Genomic DNA, 17,523 nt, shown 5'->3' with positions numbered 1-17,523 from the left:
GTGCAAATGTTTTACTGTCATCACATGGCGTGTGGGGATGAATGGGTGGGTATGGTGGGGTGTTTTGAACCATCAACATATTTAGATCCGACTGCACGAGGCTGTGTTTGCTCACAATCGCTCATGTGAGAGGGAAGCAGGAGGCGAGTCCTGTCTGCGTTGCCATGGCAACTACAGGGAAGCTTGTCCCACCCCTCTCTCATCCAAAAGATGGGGTCACCGTGGAACCCTCTTACTGGCCAATGGCGTTGCATCTTTGTGCCTTTCATGAGCCCAGCCTGGCGTCATCCACTCTATCCCTCCCAAAGGAGGGATGAAAGGAGACCTGGTGTGGATTGTCCACCCACGGGGTGGTCAAACAGGAAATACAGTCACCTCCAGTATATCCGCTTCTATGTGGGACAAACCTAGTGGGCCTCTTTGTTGTTTTCCATCATGTCTCTGCATGAGTGGCTTAATAATCCTAATAACCGCACAACGCAAGCGGTCCAGTGATTTTTGTCGCGCATGTGTCGCTTTCGCCAGAAGGGTTGGTGGGATGAAAAAGGGGAGGAAAAAGCAGTAATTATGGCCTCCCATGTTCAGCAGGATCATCAGAGGGATCTTGTTTGTTGCTCCATATTCAATCAGCCTAGCTAACGAGATGAACCCAGGTCTTATGGGTTAGGGGACAAGTGAGAGAGGAGCATCCGTAGCTATGGTACGTTAAATGTTACTTTAAACATTACTTTAAATACTACTTTAAATGTTGAAACAATTATGAGTTAACAATTATGCCAATGTCAAACAATTCATTCATCATTTACTATAAGTTGTTGCTTAATTGACTATAAAAGATATTAAATTATTTATAAAATATTATATATTTATATAATATATAATAAAATTATAAATATTATATTGGCTGCACGGTGGTCTAGTGGTTAACGCGCAGACCTCACAGCTACGAGACCAGGGTTCAATTCCACCCTCGGCCATCTCTGTGTGGAGTTTGCATGTTCTCCCCGTGCATGCATGGGTTTTTTCCGGGTACTCCGGTTTCCTCCCACATTCCAAAAACATGCTAGGTTAATTGGCGACTCCAAATTGTCCATAGGTATGAATGTGAGTGTGAATGGTTGTTTGTCTATATGTGCCCTGTGATTGGCTGGCCACTAGTCCAGGGTGTACCCCGCCTCTCGCCTGAAGACAGCTGGGATAGGCTCCAGCACCCCCGCGACCCTCGTGAGGATAAGCGGTAGAAAATGAATGAATGAATATTATATTATAAAATATATAAAAAATTGATATATCAAAAAAGGATATTAACCACAATAACAAGTTTGTTTGCGTAATTAACGCATGCGCATCAAGTCACACCTCTCTTGTAACGGCAGAAGGAGGCGCAATTGGCTTTTTTTAAACTAACATTTTTTTAAACTAACATTGTCACTAGATGACCCCGAGGTGCATTCACTGACACTCTTAACATCACAACAACATTGTTTGGTCTAAATAAACAGAAGGACAAACAAAAATTAAATAGATAAGTGGATAGCCTTACACTTTACTAACTCTTATTGCGGAAGTACAATTTGCTGCATTTAAGTATGCTCGGAAATCCCAGAAATTACCTCTACACTTCAAAACATGTGAATTCAACGTAAATTACATGATGTCATACAATAAAGTGATTTAAATGTTGTGCAACTGTTAAAGAGACTAGTGTTTGGCAAATATATTTCATTTTCAGACGTGTGCTATCGTTTAGCTTGAGTAAAATTTTCAGTTCATTTGAAGCCGTCACACACAATTATAGAGAATTGTGATTAATCATTATTAATTAATTTCAAAACTGTGATTAATTTGACCGCCCTAATGTATTTTGTGATTTAAATGTTGTGCAACTGTTAAAGAGACTAGTGTTTGGCAAATATATTTCGATTCAGACATGTGCTATCGTATAGCTTGAGTAAAATTTTCAGTTCATTTGAAGCCGTCACGTACAATTATAGAGAATTGTGATTAATTGTGATTAATTTCACCATTGTGATTAATTTGACAGCGCTAATGTATTTTACAGTCCATTGATTATTTCTTCTATGTTTTATTCTATGTTTCTTCATTTTTATTTTGTTTTATTATTGAATGTTTACAAATACTGTATCAGTTTTTTGTTTTTGTCATCACTGCATAAGCCATGTACGTATGTATTACTATTATTATGTCGCCCTATTCGAAAATTCTAACATGTGAAATCCAGTAAGGGAACAAACTGTAAGTTAAATAAACTCTGCTTCCTCCTACTCCTTTTCGCACATGAATTTGAATTTTGCAAGTGTAACCATGTGATTCCCCTCAATGTAACTGGTTATGCATATTGGAAACAAATAGTCTCTCTTTCCCCTGTCCCCAGGGTGCAGGTGGAGTTCTACGTGAATGAGAACACGTTCAAGGAGCGCCTCAAGCTGTTCTTCATCAAAAACCAAAGATCCAGTGAGTTGCCCTTTTGTTGTCTTGTCTTTAATTAGTCGAGTCCATTTGCCTTTTGTTGTTATACACGAGTGGCTCAGGTTGTTGTTACCTGTGATGTCGTGCATCGACTAGTTTGGGTATGAGTTGCACAAACGAATGAGATCCAATACAAGAGCTGTATCATGGTTGATATTGCTCAGCTATGATTGACACTGTCTAGTAGCTATTAGTTTTAATTCAAATATGTCAGCGAGTTTTCAATTTATGTAACAATTGCATTTTTCAGAGCTGTAGTTTGCAGGGATGCATAATGGAGACATTTGTAATATTTCCATATTAGCCTATTCAGTTACATGAGTTGCTGACTTTGCGTTTGTTGTATTTGTACCGTGCAGCATAACTGTATAACCCATTACTAGTATTATTTTTTTCCATTTTTTCCAAAAGAAAACACCAACTCATTAGATAAATAACATTTGGATATTTCATATCATTCTAACATCCGTTTTGTTTGCCGTCCAAAGTGCGGCCCGGGGGCCATTTGTGACTAGTACCTCATTTATTATGGCCCTGTGACACATTGCAGAAATACATTAGGAAAAAAAATGGTAAAATAGAGCAAAAAGGCACAATGTAAAGAGAATAAATTAAAATGTTGACACTAATAACTCAAAATAAGTTATCTAAGTTCCCGCTTAGCTAGGAGACCAAGGGTTCAATTCCACCCTCGGCCATCTCTGTGTGGAGTGTACATGTGTAGTTTTTCTCCAGGTACTCCGGTTCCCATCCCACATTCCAAAAACATGCTAGGTTAATTGGTGACTCCAAATTGTCCATAGGTATGAATGTGAGTGTGAATGGTTGTTTGTCTATATGTGCCCTGTGATTGGCTGGCCACCAGTCCAGGGTGTACCCCGCCTCTCGCCTGAAGACAGCTGGGATAGGCTCCAGCACCCCCGCGACCCTCGTGAGGAAAAGCGGTATAAAATGAATGAATGAATGAAGTTCCTGCTTGTACCCTTTGATTTTCTTCAGTATGTGGCCCTCGGTGGAACTAGTTTGGACACCCCTGTGTCCCCTATATGTGCCCCGTGATTGGCTGGCGACCAGTCCAGGGTGTACCCCGCCTCTCGCCCGAAGACAGCTGGGATGGGCTCCAGCAAACCGCGACCCTCGCGAGGATAAGCGGTAGAAAATGAATGAATGAATAATACAGTACTCGTAACTGCCTGTTTAGTAACACAGAGCTCATATATATATATATATACTATACGGTATTTAACTACTTAGTAATACGCAAAGAGTTCAGGTACCAAAGATGTAGCTTCATAAAGAGCTAAAGTTGAAATCTTTCCACCATAGGTCTGCGTGTGCGAATGTTTAACTTTGCACTCAAAGTGCTGAGCTGCCTCCTCTACATCGTCAGAGTGTTACTGGACAACCCGCAAGACGAGAGGCCCGACTGGTGAGAACCACACAGCAGCATCCGCAGCTACAGGGCTTACTTGATCTTTTCCAAATCCTTGTTATGTTTGTCTCCGGCTATACAGCACCAGTGGCGTGAACTGCACCAAACAGAACACATCCGCCCGCCCCTGGAGCGAGTTTGACTGGTAAGCACGCACCAAGTCCTTAAATTAGGAGTGATGGCTGCAGGTGGGCCCGCATGCTTCCTGGAGACCTGACGTTGTATGATGCGATCAATACGACTTTACTTATCTGACACAATTCACAAGCCGATATTGAGTATTCCAGATCCGCATTCATTTGTCACAATCCGGCCGTATGGATTAGCTGTCCGCATAATATATATGTAGTGCCTGTGCAGCCTAATCAACAGCGATCTAGTGGAGATAAAGCTTGTAATATACAACGGCAAAACAGGAAGTGGTGGACACAAGCCATGTCGGAACGCCACACCATGTCTCCTACCTGGGGAACTATTATTATATTATATTGGTGGCCAGTGACGCTGACTAAGCTCCGGCTCCGAATGAACAAGGAGGCTGACAAAGCGAAGGGAAGGTTCTGGTGCCGCCTCATAGGAGCAAATCAAGCAGGCAAGTAGCCATGATAGGCCCCGGGGTGTCTTTGGAGCAAGAGGGGGGAGCCTTTCTCTCACAATAAGGCTGGAAATTTCCATGACTGTGTGAATATCACTTTTCACAATATGAGAACTTGGGCTGTTTATAGTGTTGGGTCATTATCTTTGTGTTTATTGTACTCATCAGAATTTAGTAGGATTTCCTCCAAAAAGTCATGTGATTGTGTTTGCGAATTTCTCCATGGAGATGAATAAAGTATCTACCTACCTACCTACTTACCTACCATGTGATATACATAATTCAAAACGTGGGAAACGGGGGAAAACATAAATATTATTATTAGTAGTATTTTATTATTATTATTATTATTATTATTATTATTATTATTATTATTATTATTATTATTATTATTATTATTATTATTATTATTATTATTAGCACGTCATATAAAAAAAGTAAACAGGTATAAACCTCACCAAACACAACTGTGGGAAAATGCTACTATGTACCTTAATGTGTGAATTTTGCAGGATTTCATCCAAAAAGTACAAAATTAATAAAACATTGAAAATAACAGTGGAAGTACAGTATGCATCGATTGCAACTACTGTAGTGGCATTTTAGTAGGATTTTATACAAAAAACAATGCACTTTAATTAAAATAAATATGACCAAAAATATTTTAAAAAATGATTAAAAACATGTAGGGCTTCAACTAACGATTATTTTAATAACTGATTAATTGCGCAATTATTTTTTCGATTAATCAGATTTTTTATTTCCGACTCTTTATTCGGCAATAGAAGAGAGAAGAGTTCATAATGAGCTCTGACTTTGCTCTCCTTGTTAAAATAGGACTTAAAAACCTTTTGAGCAACATCGTGTTAACTACATTTTGCTAATATCTCTGCAAATGCAATGTTAATCTTACATGATCGACATCGGTTCTCATAAAGGGAAAATACCGATATTAGATTTTTAGGCCGATAATTATTCTGGTTATAATTCCTCAAAAAGTGCAGTTACGCTTTAATGAGCAACCTGTGTTAACATAAGAAAAAAAAATCAGTGCCACACAAGTTATGAAACTCCCCGCAAAACACTGGATTTGACACACAAAAGTTTGTAGACAATAAAGAAAAATGTATGTATTGCATTGTGTTTCACAGGTTCCAACAAAAAGTGATAATGTTCAGATGATATTGTATATTTTTTTACTCACAAAGTAAACTGTAAATAATGGCCAAAAAATCTGGGGGTAAAGTTATAAAAACTAAAATTAAATTCTGTATATTGTCCAGTCGTGTCAGTGCCGAGGCTGTTCTCATCGACATTTAGTAGCCTTTCATACAAAAAGCAATACACTAGTTGTGCAAATGTTTTCATGAATATTTAATACCTACTGTCCTTTTTGGCACATGAGTAGTGGAAAAGATTCACTTTTAATTTGTATTTTTCTGCAGGGCATTGATGCACACGCGCAGTGTGATGTTCCTGATATTGTAAAATAGTCCAATTATGAACATAATGTAGTGCTAACACACACACTCACATGCAACCTCAACTCCATTAGCGCAGAAACAGCTTGAACTATGTCACAAATTGTCTGCATACGGTTTACCACTTTAGCAAGGACTTGAATGCAGCATTTTTTTTATCAAGGCTCCTAATTGCCTCCTTTTATGTTTTATGTTTCTACTACTATTTTTCCTGCTGTATTTGCAGTCGGGCCTTTTTAATATATTTTTGCCAGTGAAGCTTGATAGAGCTGAAGGAATAATATTTCATGCAGTCTGCGTATGCAAATACGCAGATAAAATCCAGTTTCTGTGTGTATAATATCTTACTAAATTCCCATGAGGTGATGCTGCAGCCGTGGTGTCGAATCTTTATGTGTTTTACCGCTTGCTCCCTGTTGTCTTTGCACTATGCAGGAAGCTGATCATCTGGGTGGAAAGACCACTACCGCTGTGGGCCCTGCAGGTCAGATAGTGTGTAAATTAGTTTGTGACACATTTGTACACACATATACACATTGCCTCACGTCACATGTATTCTGCATACGTCTAATGAATGAGAAGCGAGCGATGGTGTGCTCATGTAGATACAAGTGGACACAATCAGACACGTTCCCCTTCTTTGCTCAAATCTGCTTCTCTCTGTAGCTCAATCATCAGCACGCCTACTGACGCCACCCACGCTCTCCTCTTGCATCTCTGCCATGCCTAATTTCTCTCTCGCGCTTTCTCTAGACTGTCTCAACTCGCCGTCTGCTCTCTCTGTCTCTCTCTCTTTTTTTGCAGGTGCTCGTGGCTTTTATCAGCTTCTCAGAAACAATGTTGCTTGTGTATCTCAGCTACAAGGTGAGGGCTATTTTTACATTGGGAACTCTGCCATTGTTTTCTTCCTTTTTGTTGTGTATTAAATATAAAATGAATATTGTATTCAACTGCGAAATTCATTCATTCATTTCATTCATTTTCTACCGCTTTTTCCTCAAGAGGGTCGCGGGGGTGCTGGAGCCTATCCCAGCTGTCTTCGGGCGAGAGGCAGGGTACACCCTGGACTCGTCGCCAGCCAATCACAGGGCACATATAGACAAACAACCATTCACACTCACATTCATACTTATGGACAATTTGGAGTCGCCAATTAATGGTCTCATTGATGATTGGGGCAGAGGTAATTCTGCTCCATAAATTCTACCTAGCAACATGTGCCGCTTGCTAAGAGCATCGTAGTCCTTTTTAAAACTATAATCCAAAATCTATGATGTTATGTATTGTAAGAATTTTAGGGTTAAAGGTGTTTGAGCTTTTAATAACAGTTCTGTGGTTTTAAGTATTGCACGGTGATATGGATGAAATGCTGTTGTGGGCCATATATGGCCCATGAGCTGCAGGTTGCCCACCCTTGATATAAACTATCTATCTGTAGTATTGGTTAGATATGAGAATTAGCAAGTAGAATCAGAAATTGTTGATTGCCAGGTATGATCAAACACATACTAGTAATTTGTTTTGGTGAAGTAGGTGCAGACACATCTATTAAAAATGAAAATACGAAATATACAGAATAAACAGTATAAATATATATTAAAAAAAGTATAAAAAGTAGGATTCCTTACTTACAAATGGAATATTTTCATAGTGGCGACCAGTCCAGGGTGTACCCCGCCTCTCACCCGAAGACAGCTGGGATAGGCTCCAGCACCCCCGTGACCCTTGTGAGGATAAGCGGCAAAAAATGAATGAATGAATGAACGAATATTTTCATAGTTATAGTAGAGCATTGAAAACCTGTTTACAACCTTCTAAATGTTTTTTAAACATAATTAGAGCCCTCTAGACATGAAATAGCACCCCTATAATCACCTCTACACTTGTATTACCTAAGATAGTAGACATAATAAAACTAACTAAGCCAGTGCTTGAGTGTGTAGCTATAAATGTGTTTCCTATGGAAGCTGAGTGGCAGGCGGACAGGAAATGATGGCGGGTGTTCAGAGTTGAGCCCGTGCAATAAAAGCCTGTTGTTCAGGCGATCAAAAAGTGTCTTAGACTATGCCAGTCAGTCATGTTTTTTTTTGTTTATGCTTTGTATGTGTGCGCCTTAACTTTGTTTTGTAACCAAAGTTGTGGCGCATGACGACCAACGTGTCCTAGTATCGACACATGAGACAGACTATCGTGGAAGCCCCCGTGTTGCTGCAGCGGGGCGCTGATCAATCAACGTGTGCCCCTGCCTTTCATGTTGTTGACACTATAATCCTATGAAGGGCTCCATGTGCGCCTTACTCCAGAGGCTTTAGCATTTAAAGCTGACTGATTCCTGTGGACAAGGGGGTGCGAGCACGTCCACCTACACTCGTCTGGGACTGACACATTAACTGGAGGCCGATTAGATGAAATGCTATTTTCCTTTCCCCTACTTTAAACGGTACCCGTGTGACTTGCAGAAGCCGTAGATCTATTCTAAGCTTCAATTTGTTCCCTTCCGCTAAACTGGCCTGTTATGCGGTAATCCCGCCCCCAGGGTCGCTATGACAATGGAGTTCCCTGACCCCTTGTGCGTGCTTTTTGTTTCCAGGGCAACGTTTGGGAGCAAGTGCTACGTGTCCCTTTCATTCTGGAGATGATCAGCGCCATCCCATTCATGATCACTGTGAGTGGGAAAAACATGCACCGCTGAGCACCGAAAGCACTCGCAAACAATACACACGTTTATTACCTCCTACTACACGGCAGGCGGTATGGGTGTCATGATAGCAGGGGTGGGGGGGCAAAACAAATAGCGACACAAGCAGACTGAAGTGCTTTTCCTTTTTCGACAGGTGATCTGGCCCTCTTTCAAAAACCTCTTCATACCTGTTTTCCTCAATTGCTGGCTGGCCAAACATGCTCTGGAGAACATGATAGTGAGTCAACCAATTGCATGCCTGTATGCTCAATATTGTTTTGAAACTGCATATTGTACTTGTGGCTGAATAGATACATTATCGTTCAAATGTGCCATGAAAATGAACATCCAAATTTTTCAATGGGTACACCTGCACACTTCAATGTCTGTATTTAATGAACCAATGAGCCCATATATTAACCCAACAGTATTATTATCTTTATAATGATATCATTGGATCACATTGAGTTGTGCAGGTGTGCCTAATCTTGCGGATGTTCTTGCTTCCACCAAGTACATGTCCAACCAGTGCAAAGACCTGTTCAGGCCTGCTTCCTTTTCCACGCCTCAGCTGGCGCCTGTCTTTTTTTTTTTTTTTTTTTTTTTACACTTCTCTCTCTGCAGAATGATCTCCATAGGGCCATCCAGCGGACACACTCGGCCATGTTTAACCAGGTGGTGATACTCATCAGCACGTTGGTGTGTCTCATGTTTACATGGTGGGTACCCCCTCCCAACACACACAATTACACACACAGATTGAGGGGGAAAATAAGAAAAAAAGATGCATGATGGAAAGAAAAAAAACAATGGTGTGACAGTAGACATGTTTAAATCAAGCAACCATACGGACATGAGTATATTTACAATGCTCTGGCATGCAATCACACACCTACATCTTGACAAACCCTTAATTATGCACACCAGCACTGTCTAATGAGATCCAGCATGAGATATGCCTCAGAAAGACACTAAAAGATGACAAAAAGTAAAAGGGTTGTTTACACTGGCCATAAACGTGTGTTGCACAAAATCTAACCTGGATGGGGAATTTAGTGCTTTTAATAAGCCCTACTAGGAACACGCCCTTTTGTGTGTCTGTAGCTTTAATGCTAATAATGAATTATGAAGATGAACTATATCAGCAAGTTGAAGTATTTGTGATTTTAGAATTAAGGAGTTAGTATGTTCTCTGGAGGCGGCATTATGAATTATCCTTACTGACCTTTTTTGCAGTACATTTAACGAGTGAAGATTGCTTTTATAGTTATTTTATAGTGGAACATAAGGATTAGCCTCACAGACATTTTTCGCACATAACTGCCAGGTTGCTACTACAGTAAACCTCGGATATATCGGATTCAATTGTTCCCACTGGTTTTGTCCGATATAAGCGAAATCCGTTACATGCGTATACCGGAAAATGTCCGTTTTACGCATATATCGGATTTATATCCGGTATATGCGTAAATCGGATTTTATCCGTTATAAAAAGGCACTTCCTTGACTATGTTTCCAATGTACCTGGACTGGGCAATGAAAAGAGACGTAAGGTAATGAGAATTTAACTTTATTGGACTCTGAGCATAACAAATTGTTAATTAAGCTAGGCCCTGTTACGCCCGTCAGGCCTACGTTATTTCCAATAGTGAGGTTAAGATCTCATTCACTGCTGTGCTAGTATTATTGACGTCACTCACTTTTATATTTGTCCTAAATCTGGAGCCAGGAGAAAGACAATAGCCAGTGACATCAACAAGATTAGCATAACGATGCGGCCATCCGATATATGCGAGGGAAATTGAATGGAAATGCATTGGAACGGGACTGGAGATTTTGTCCGAAATAGGCGAAATCCGTTATAAAAAATCTGATATATGCAATGAATTTTTATTGGAAATGCATTACAGAAAAATCGGTTCTTTTTTATCTGTCCGTTGTGAGTGAATTTCCGATATATCCGAGTCCGATATATCCGAGGTTTACTGTATATCCTTGAGCATGTTAAAGGATCTGCTCCTCTGAAAGCGACAGTAAACAACTAAGCAGCGTGGTGTTTATTGTTCTCTCTTTTTTTATATATTACTGTTTCACTTAAGTCTTGTATTTTGAGTTTTTATTCCTGCATTTTTGTGCTTCATGTGTTCTGTGTACAACGCAAGTGACTGAAGAGTTAATTAAAGTAAGAGTTCGTAACCAGAGGACTACCTGTACATCTTTAAGAGTCTATTGGGATCTTAATACTGTGACCAACATCTCAGAGATCCACCATGTTTTTCTTACCTTTTCCATAAACAGCATCTGCGGCATCCAACACCTCGAGCGAGCAGGCAACAACCTGACCTTGTTCGATTCACTCTACTTCTGTGTCGTCACCTTCTCCACCGTGGGCTTCGGCGATGTCACCCCCCAGATCTGGCCCTCACAGCTCCTGGTGGTCATCATGATTTTTGTGGCACTCATTGTGCTTCCCATTCAGGTGAGAGCTAGAGAGAGAGAATACAAAATGGAGTCAGTAGATTCAAAAGGGTTTGTTGGGTTTGTTGACTGGGGGGCTCATTTGGCCCTGCTAACCGTGTTGTCTTCATGCAAACTAATTAAACAAAGACTTCACTTCACATATCGTTGCACACAATATTATGTATTCAATATTATGTATTCTGTCGCAATTTTATTTTACAAACACAGCGATTTTAAAACCTGTCGACATAAAAACACATTTGTTAATTGCGACAATTTAGTCACAGTCATTTTGCACTACAGAGACTCAAGAGCACCTTTCAAGGAGTACAGTGGAATACACCGCAAAATTCACAAATGTGATAATGTAACGGGATGTTATTCTAACAAGCTAACACAATAATTACAAAAAAATTGGCTCAGGGATGTTTTTTTTTTATTTGCCTGCGGCACATTCTAAAACTAAAAAAAACCCTCAACAGCAAAAAAAAAAAACAAGTTCATTGTGCAAGTTGTAATATTATGAGCAAAACGAATGTCATTTTCGTAGCACAGTCTTGAGAAAAAAAACATAATTTTTTTTAAGTCCTAGTATTATGAGAAACCAACAAAACAAAATATTTCAAACTTTTTCCAAATTTGGAAAGTTATAATGTAGGGAGAAGATATTATGGGAATAAAGTGATAATAATGAAAATTTACAAGAAAGTTGAAAAGTTGGAAATTATTAAAAAAAAACAAAAAAAACAGAAGGAATGGAAAAAACCTGCAATTTTATGATAATAAAGGCAGTATATTAAGAGGAATAAGTATTTTAATGACAAAAAACCCAAGCAATTTTAAGAGAATAATCTCGTAATATATAATAAAGGGCTGCAGTGGTTAGCATTTTGGCCACATAATCAGGATCGGGAATCGGGAAGACCTGGGTTCGAATCTCCATTTGGCATCTCTGTGTGGAGTTAGCATGTTCTCCCCGTGTGTGCGTGAGATTTCTGTGGTTCCCTCCCACATTCATGAATGTGAGTGTGAATGGTTGTTTGTCTATATGTGCCCTGTCATTGGCTGGCGACCAGTCCAGGGTGTACCCCGCCTCTTGCCTGTAGTTAGCTGGGATAGGCTCCAGCATACCCTCGTGACCGTTGTGATGATAAATGATGTCATGATAGAGAGATAGAGAGAGAGAGAGAGAGAGAGAGATAGATAGATAGATAGATAGATAGATAGATAGATAGAGAGAGAGAGAGAGAGAGAGAGAGATAGATAGATAGAAAGATAGATAGATAGATAGATATTTTTAATTGAATTGAATTGCCTTTATTGTCATTATACAAGATGTACAACGAGATTAAAAGTCATAATATTAGCAGAAACCCCCAAAAATATTTGGAAAATAATGGTCTTTTTCACCTATATCACAATTCAAAGATGCAGTTTTCTTTTGATTTACAAAATATCAAAACGGCCCTTGCATCCGTTCAGTTGTTGTAAAAATGATGCTGGAAAAGACACCCCTGCCTTGGCTCATAAAAACATCACATTATGTAATTTAACACTGTGAGCATGCAATGCAATAATGATGCCTGAAACGGAAAGCTCATGATACTAAACTCTACCCTACTAAACTGATTTCAGTGAAGGTTATACATTTAGACAACAACCTCACACACTGCGATGACTCACTGCATCCTACGTCAATTTACAACACTATTTTTATTCCAAGAAGTCAATGACTTCCCCATATCCCACTTCTGCCATTTAGCTGCTTTATGTACACACACAAACACACACACACACACAAGCAACACTTTGACAAATGTGTTAGTTACATCCTATCAGATCTGGTTCCAATCTTTGTGCGTCTCCCGAGAGATAATACAAGGTGTGTGTGTGTGTGTGTGTGTGTGTGTGTGTGCAGACACAGAGGAAGGTCTCTGGGGAGCAAACCTAACGAGGAATGATTTGTTTTTCTGACATTCAGTTTGGTTAGAAGTACTTTTGATTTGATTGCCGCATGAGACTTGTTTTTAGGTCAGAAAGTTGTATGTTACGGTATGATCAAGTTCCTTCATTGTCTATAGTTCTATATGGACAACATGGAAATATTTTAGGTTTTAAAGCATTTAAGGCAGATGTGATCATTTGAGGGTGTGAATTTTTTTTTTTCAAACCCCAAAAAATATTTATAAAAAATGACATTTACAGGGCTCAAGTGGTTAGCACGCAGGCCTCACAGCTAGGAGACCCAAGTTCAATTCCACCCTCGGCCATCTCTGTGTGGAGTTTGCATGTTCTCCCCGTGCATGCGTGGGTTTTCTCCGGGTATTCCGGTTTCCTCCCACATTCCAAAAACATGCTAGGTTAATTGGCGACTCCAAGTTGTCCATAGGTATGAATGTGAGTGTGAATGGTTGTTTGTCTATATGTGCTCTGTGATTGGCTGGCGACCAGTCCAGGTCGTACCCTGCCCTCTTGCCCGAAGACAGCTGGGATAGGCTCAAGCATGCCCGTGGCCCTCGTGAGGATAAGCGGTAGAAAATGAATGAATGACATTTACAGGGGAATGAAAAAGTTTGGGCACCCCTGATAATTCTAAACCAGTGGTTGTTGGGATCAGCCATCGGCCTTAACTATTACTGGGTCTGTAGTTTTCCATTTCCTCACTATGTTCCTCAGAGTGGAACCTGACTTTTGTATCCTGCCCCTAAACCATGATGTTGAACAATCTTTGCTCTCAGGTCATTGGACAGTTGTTGTGAGGCTACTATGGTGCGTCCTCCTTAATTTATTTAAATTTTCTTCTAATAACATACACTGATATGAAAAGATTTTGGCACCCCTGATAATGTTCATGATTTTCCTTTATAAATCACTGGTTGTTGAGATCAGAAATGTCAGTTACCGTATTTTCCAGACTATAAAACGCACTTTTTTTCATATTTATACTCCAGAGCGACTTATAAATGAAAATATATATAATTTTACAGACAGACACAAGAGGGCACTTTAGACTTTTGCATCGATATCTCCTACTTCTTAACAATTCAATATTTAAACAGTAGACGTTAGCTTACAAAGACAACTGAGAACGACAGAACATAAATGCCCCCCAAAAGACAGTCATATTCTGCAGATTACAAGCTCCAAGTAGTGAAATTTGCAGCTGAAAACAGTAATCGAGCAGCAGAGACGAAGTTTGGAATAAGTGAGAAACTTGGGACTGGCATAAAGCAGAGGCTTACAAAAAAACAAAAAAGTTACTGTACTTAAAACTGTTATTTTATGTTACATAAAGACTGGACACCTTTTCTGTTCATGTTTATTTTTTGTGTAGCTGAATAACCATTGTGTTAGCATATCTTACATGTATTCAGCCTGTTCTCTATTCTTTTATTGGTAGAACTTGCCTTCAAAGATGACGTAATGTCTGTTTTGGTCAAGTAGTTTGTAAAATAAATTACCCACAAAAATGCAACTTGTACTCCAGTGCGACTTATGTATGTTTTTTTCTACCCATTTATGCATTTTTGGCCTTGTGCGACTTATACTCTGGAGCAACTTATAGTCCAGAAAATACGGTAAATATATATCAGATTTACAGAAAGTGTGCAATTATTATTTAAACAAAATTAAGCAGGTGCCTAAATTTGGGGACCCTTGTTGTTTTATTGATTTGAATGCTTCAACACTCGTTATTAGAACACAAAATTTGTTTGGTATTTTGGTATTTGGTAATTTGTTTGGTAAGCTCACTGACCATCCACTTGCATACACAAGTGAATAATCATTATTATTTATTATACATCATTTATTATTCTATATTGTTTACTTTAATCTAATAAACACAAAACTATCATTTTCTTACAAATTGCAATACATTTTCTTTTGGAGAAAATGACATTAAATTATGATAAGAAAATAAGAAAATAGTAGTATTCATCCTATAAGTCAAATCCACAGGCTAAGGACACTGTGGTTCTGTGGATGTGAATAACGGGAGACAAATATGGCTAAAGATACTTGCTGTAGCTTCCTGTGGAGGGAATGACAATCACCAGCATGGACGCCATGTCCTTCTCCACGCTGTCTCCCTATGTTCATCCATAAATACCCCTTGACATTTAGAAACTGGCCCCGCTTAGCCCTAACCCCCCGGCCTGTGTGTGTGTGTGTCAGAGGAGACACCAAGTCCTGCAATGACCTGCACAGGGAAGCCTCAGAGCAGAGCTATTGTTTGTTTTTCTGGTTTTCTCTTTTACATCGACAATATAACACAACATTTGGATTTTTTTCTGGGAACAAATGCTTTTGCAGGGAGCTGTTTGTTGTCGTGGGTTGATGATGCTGATGGATTCCCCGACATTGTCTCAGCACAAAATCAATGACATTTATCTGGACTACCACCTACAGTAAAGGAGCATCCAAATAAATTGTTACTTGAATTATGCTGACATGTGTGTGGCATGACTGTGTGTCTGGTAAACACGATCACCTATTTCGATCACCTATCACAACTGTCTTCGGGCGAGAGGCGGGGTACACCGTGGACTGGTTGCCAGCCAATCACAGGGCACATATAGTAGGCAAACAACCATTCACACTCACATTCATACCTATGGACAATTTGGAGTCGCCAATTAACCTAGCATGTTTTTGGAATGTGGGAGGAAACCGGAGTACCCGGAGAAAACCCACGCATGCACGGGGAGAACATGATGGCAGAGGGTGGAATTGAACTCGGGTCTCCTAGCTGTGAGGCCTGTGTGCTAACCACTCGCTATGGACAATTTGGATTCGCCAATTAACCTAGCATGTTTTTGGAATGTGGGAGGAAACCAGAGTCCCCGGAGAAAACCCACGCATGCACGCGGAGAACATGCAATCTCCACACAGAAATGGACGAGAGTGGAATTGAACTTGGGTCTCCTAGCTGTGAGGCCTGCGTGCTAACCACTCGCTATGGACAATTTGGAGTCGCCAATTAGCTTAGCATGTTTTTGGAATGTGGGAGGAAGCCGGAGTCCCCGGAGAAAACCCACGCATGCACGGGGAGAACATGCAAACTCCACACAGAGATGGCCGAGAGTGGAAATGAACTTGGGTCTCCTAGCTGTGAGGCCTGTGTGGTAATCACTAGTCCACCGTGCAGCCCATCACCTATTTAGTTCAATTAAAAAATTAAAAACTGAATTTTGTCTTCAGTTGTGTTGTCATTGACTAATATTTAAATGTTTGATTACTTTTTTTTAGTAATACAATGTGCGTTTACTCTTACAGTAAACGATAGTGCTTTTCTGGCCAAATCTAGCATTTTTTAGCATTGCAGCCGCCATTTTTGTGGAGGCCTTTTAGGACTGTTGTGCAGGACATTTAGCCGTTTTTGATTACTGTTATTATGTAAAAAATATATAGCTTAAAACAACCTGCTTTAACACTATGGCACATTCATATTTTTCTGCCAGAATGCAGGATTTTGAGTCCACAATATAAAATTTTCACCACCGCGTATTTACCATATTTGTGACATGTGTCCGCCATTTTTGTAGAAGGCATTGTGACCTGACTTCTACCAGCTTTTTGTTAATGATAGTAAAACAATCTGCCTTCATTCTAAACTTTTATGGCAAACTACAGTGTTCTTATGACAAAATATATCTTTTTTTTTTGCCACAATATAGTAGCTTTGTGCTCATTTTTGTGGAATGTGTTGCAGCAGGACTTGTGCGTCATTGCGGGGGTTGGACAAAGAGCTTGCAAAAGTGCAGTGCTGCTCATATTGCTGGAAAAAAGCCCACTATGAACATAATACAGTACTTAATTTTCAGTCATATTACAAATAAATTGTAACTTAAATTCCATGTCGTGTCGTGAATAAACGCTTTTGACTGTTTTTTTTCCCCCATCTTCAATCTTCAACTTCCATCTGTCGAACATGCCTGATGTCATCCCAAATGCAGTTTGAGCAGCTGGCCTTTCTGTGGATGGAGCGTCAAAAATCTGGCGGGAACTACAGCCGCTACAGGGCGCAGACGGAGAAGCATGTGGTGCTGTGCGTCAGCTGTCTCAAGATCGACCTCCTCATGGACTTCCTCAATGAGTTCTTCGCTCATCCTCGCCTGCAGGTGCTCTCCAAAGGGGTTTCGTTTTTGCACAATAGGCAGGGGAGTGTTGGTCGTCTGTAATCCTTTCTGTTTAAGGTCAACACGCAGGCTTAATGAGGGCGGTTGGTTGGATCACGCCACTGCTGTCTTGCTTGTACAGGAGCAGACGTGTTTGTTTGCGCAACATGTGCACATATTGACTTGTTGATACCGACCGTAGTATCATTTTAATATCTGACTAAATTTGTATTACTTTGGCTTCTTGTTTTTGTAATAAATTTATG

General features: G+C 39.9%; 1 protein-coding gene and 1 long non-coding RNA gene across 5 annotated transcripts in view; one reads left to right on the top strand and one right to left on the bottom strand.

The window, feature by feature from the left end:
• LOC131103832 (uncharacterized) overlaps positions 1-17,523 on the bottom strand; it is a 44,551-nt gene that overhangs the window by 3,556 nt on the left and 23,472 nt on the right. For all 4 annotated transcript variants that reach the window (XR_009119688.1, XR_009119689.1, XR_009119687.1 and 1 more), the window contains 3 exons: positions 10,962-11,164; positions 7,631-7,722; positions 6,347-6,476 (listed from right to left, as the gene is read on the bottom strand). This is a non-coding gene — a long non-coding RNA (uncharacterized LOC131103832). The remainder of the gene's footprint in view (positions 1-6,346; positions 6,477-7,630; positions 7,723-10,961; positions 11,165-17,523) is intronic.
• Positions 1-17,523, top strand: part of LOC131103826 (potassium channel subfamily T member 2) — a 53,446-nt gene that overhangs the window by 22,051 nt on the left and 13,872 nt on the right. The window contains exons 2-11 of the mRNA XM_058050418.1: positions 2,396-2,475; positions 3,817-3,919; positions 4,005-4,067; positions 6,434-6,482; positions 6,803-6,862; positions 8,589-8,663; positions 8,833-8,916; positions 9,303-9,397; positions 10,977-11,157; positions 17,096-17,260. Coding sequence (XP_057906401.1) covers positions 2,396-2,475; positions 3,817-3,919; positions 4,005-4,067; positions 6,434-6,482; positions 6,803-6,862; positions 8,589-8,663; positions 8,833-8,916; positions 9,303-9,397; positions 10,977-11,157; positions 17,096-17,260 — 955 coding nt within the window. The remainder of the gene's footprint in view (positions 1-2,395; positions 2,476-3,816; positions 3,920-4,004; positions 4,068-6,433; positions 6,483-6,802; positions 6,863-8,588; positions 8,664-8,832; positions 8,917-9,302; positions 9,398-10,976; positions 11,158-17,095; positions 17,261-17,523) is intronic.

Source organism: Doryrhamphus excisus, chromosome 15, assembly GCF_030265055.1.
Source record: "Doryrhamphus excisus isolate RoL2022-K1 chromosome 15, RoL_Dexc_1.0, whole genome shotgun sequence".
Classification (NCBI taxonomy): Eukaryota; Metazoa; Chordata; class Actinopteri; order Syngnathiformes; family Syngnathidae; genus Doryrhamphus; species Doryrhamphus excisus.
The sequence above is the reverse complement of the archived record's forward strand: the minus strand, read 5'-3'. Positions and strand labels throughout refer to the sequence as shown.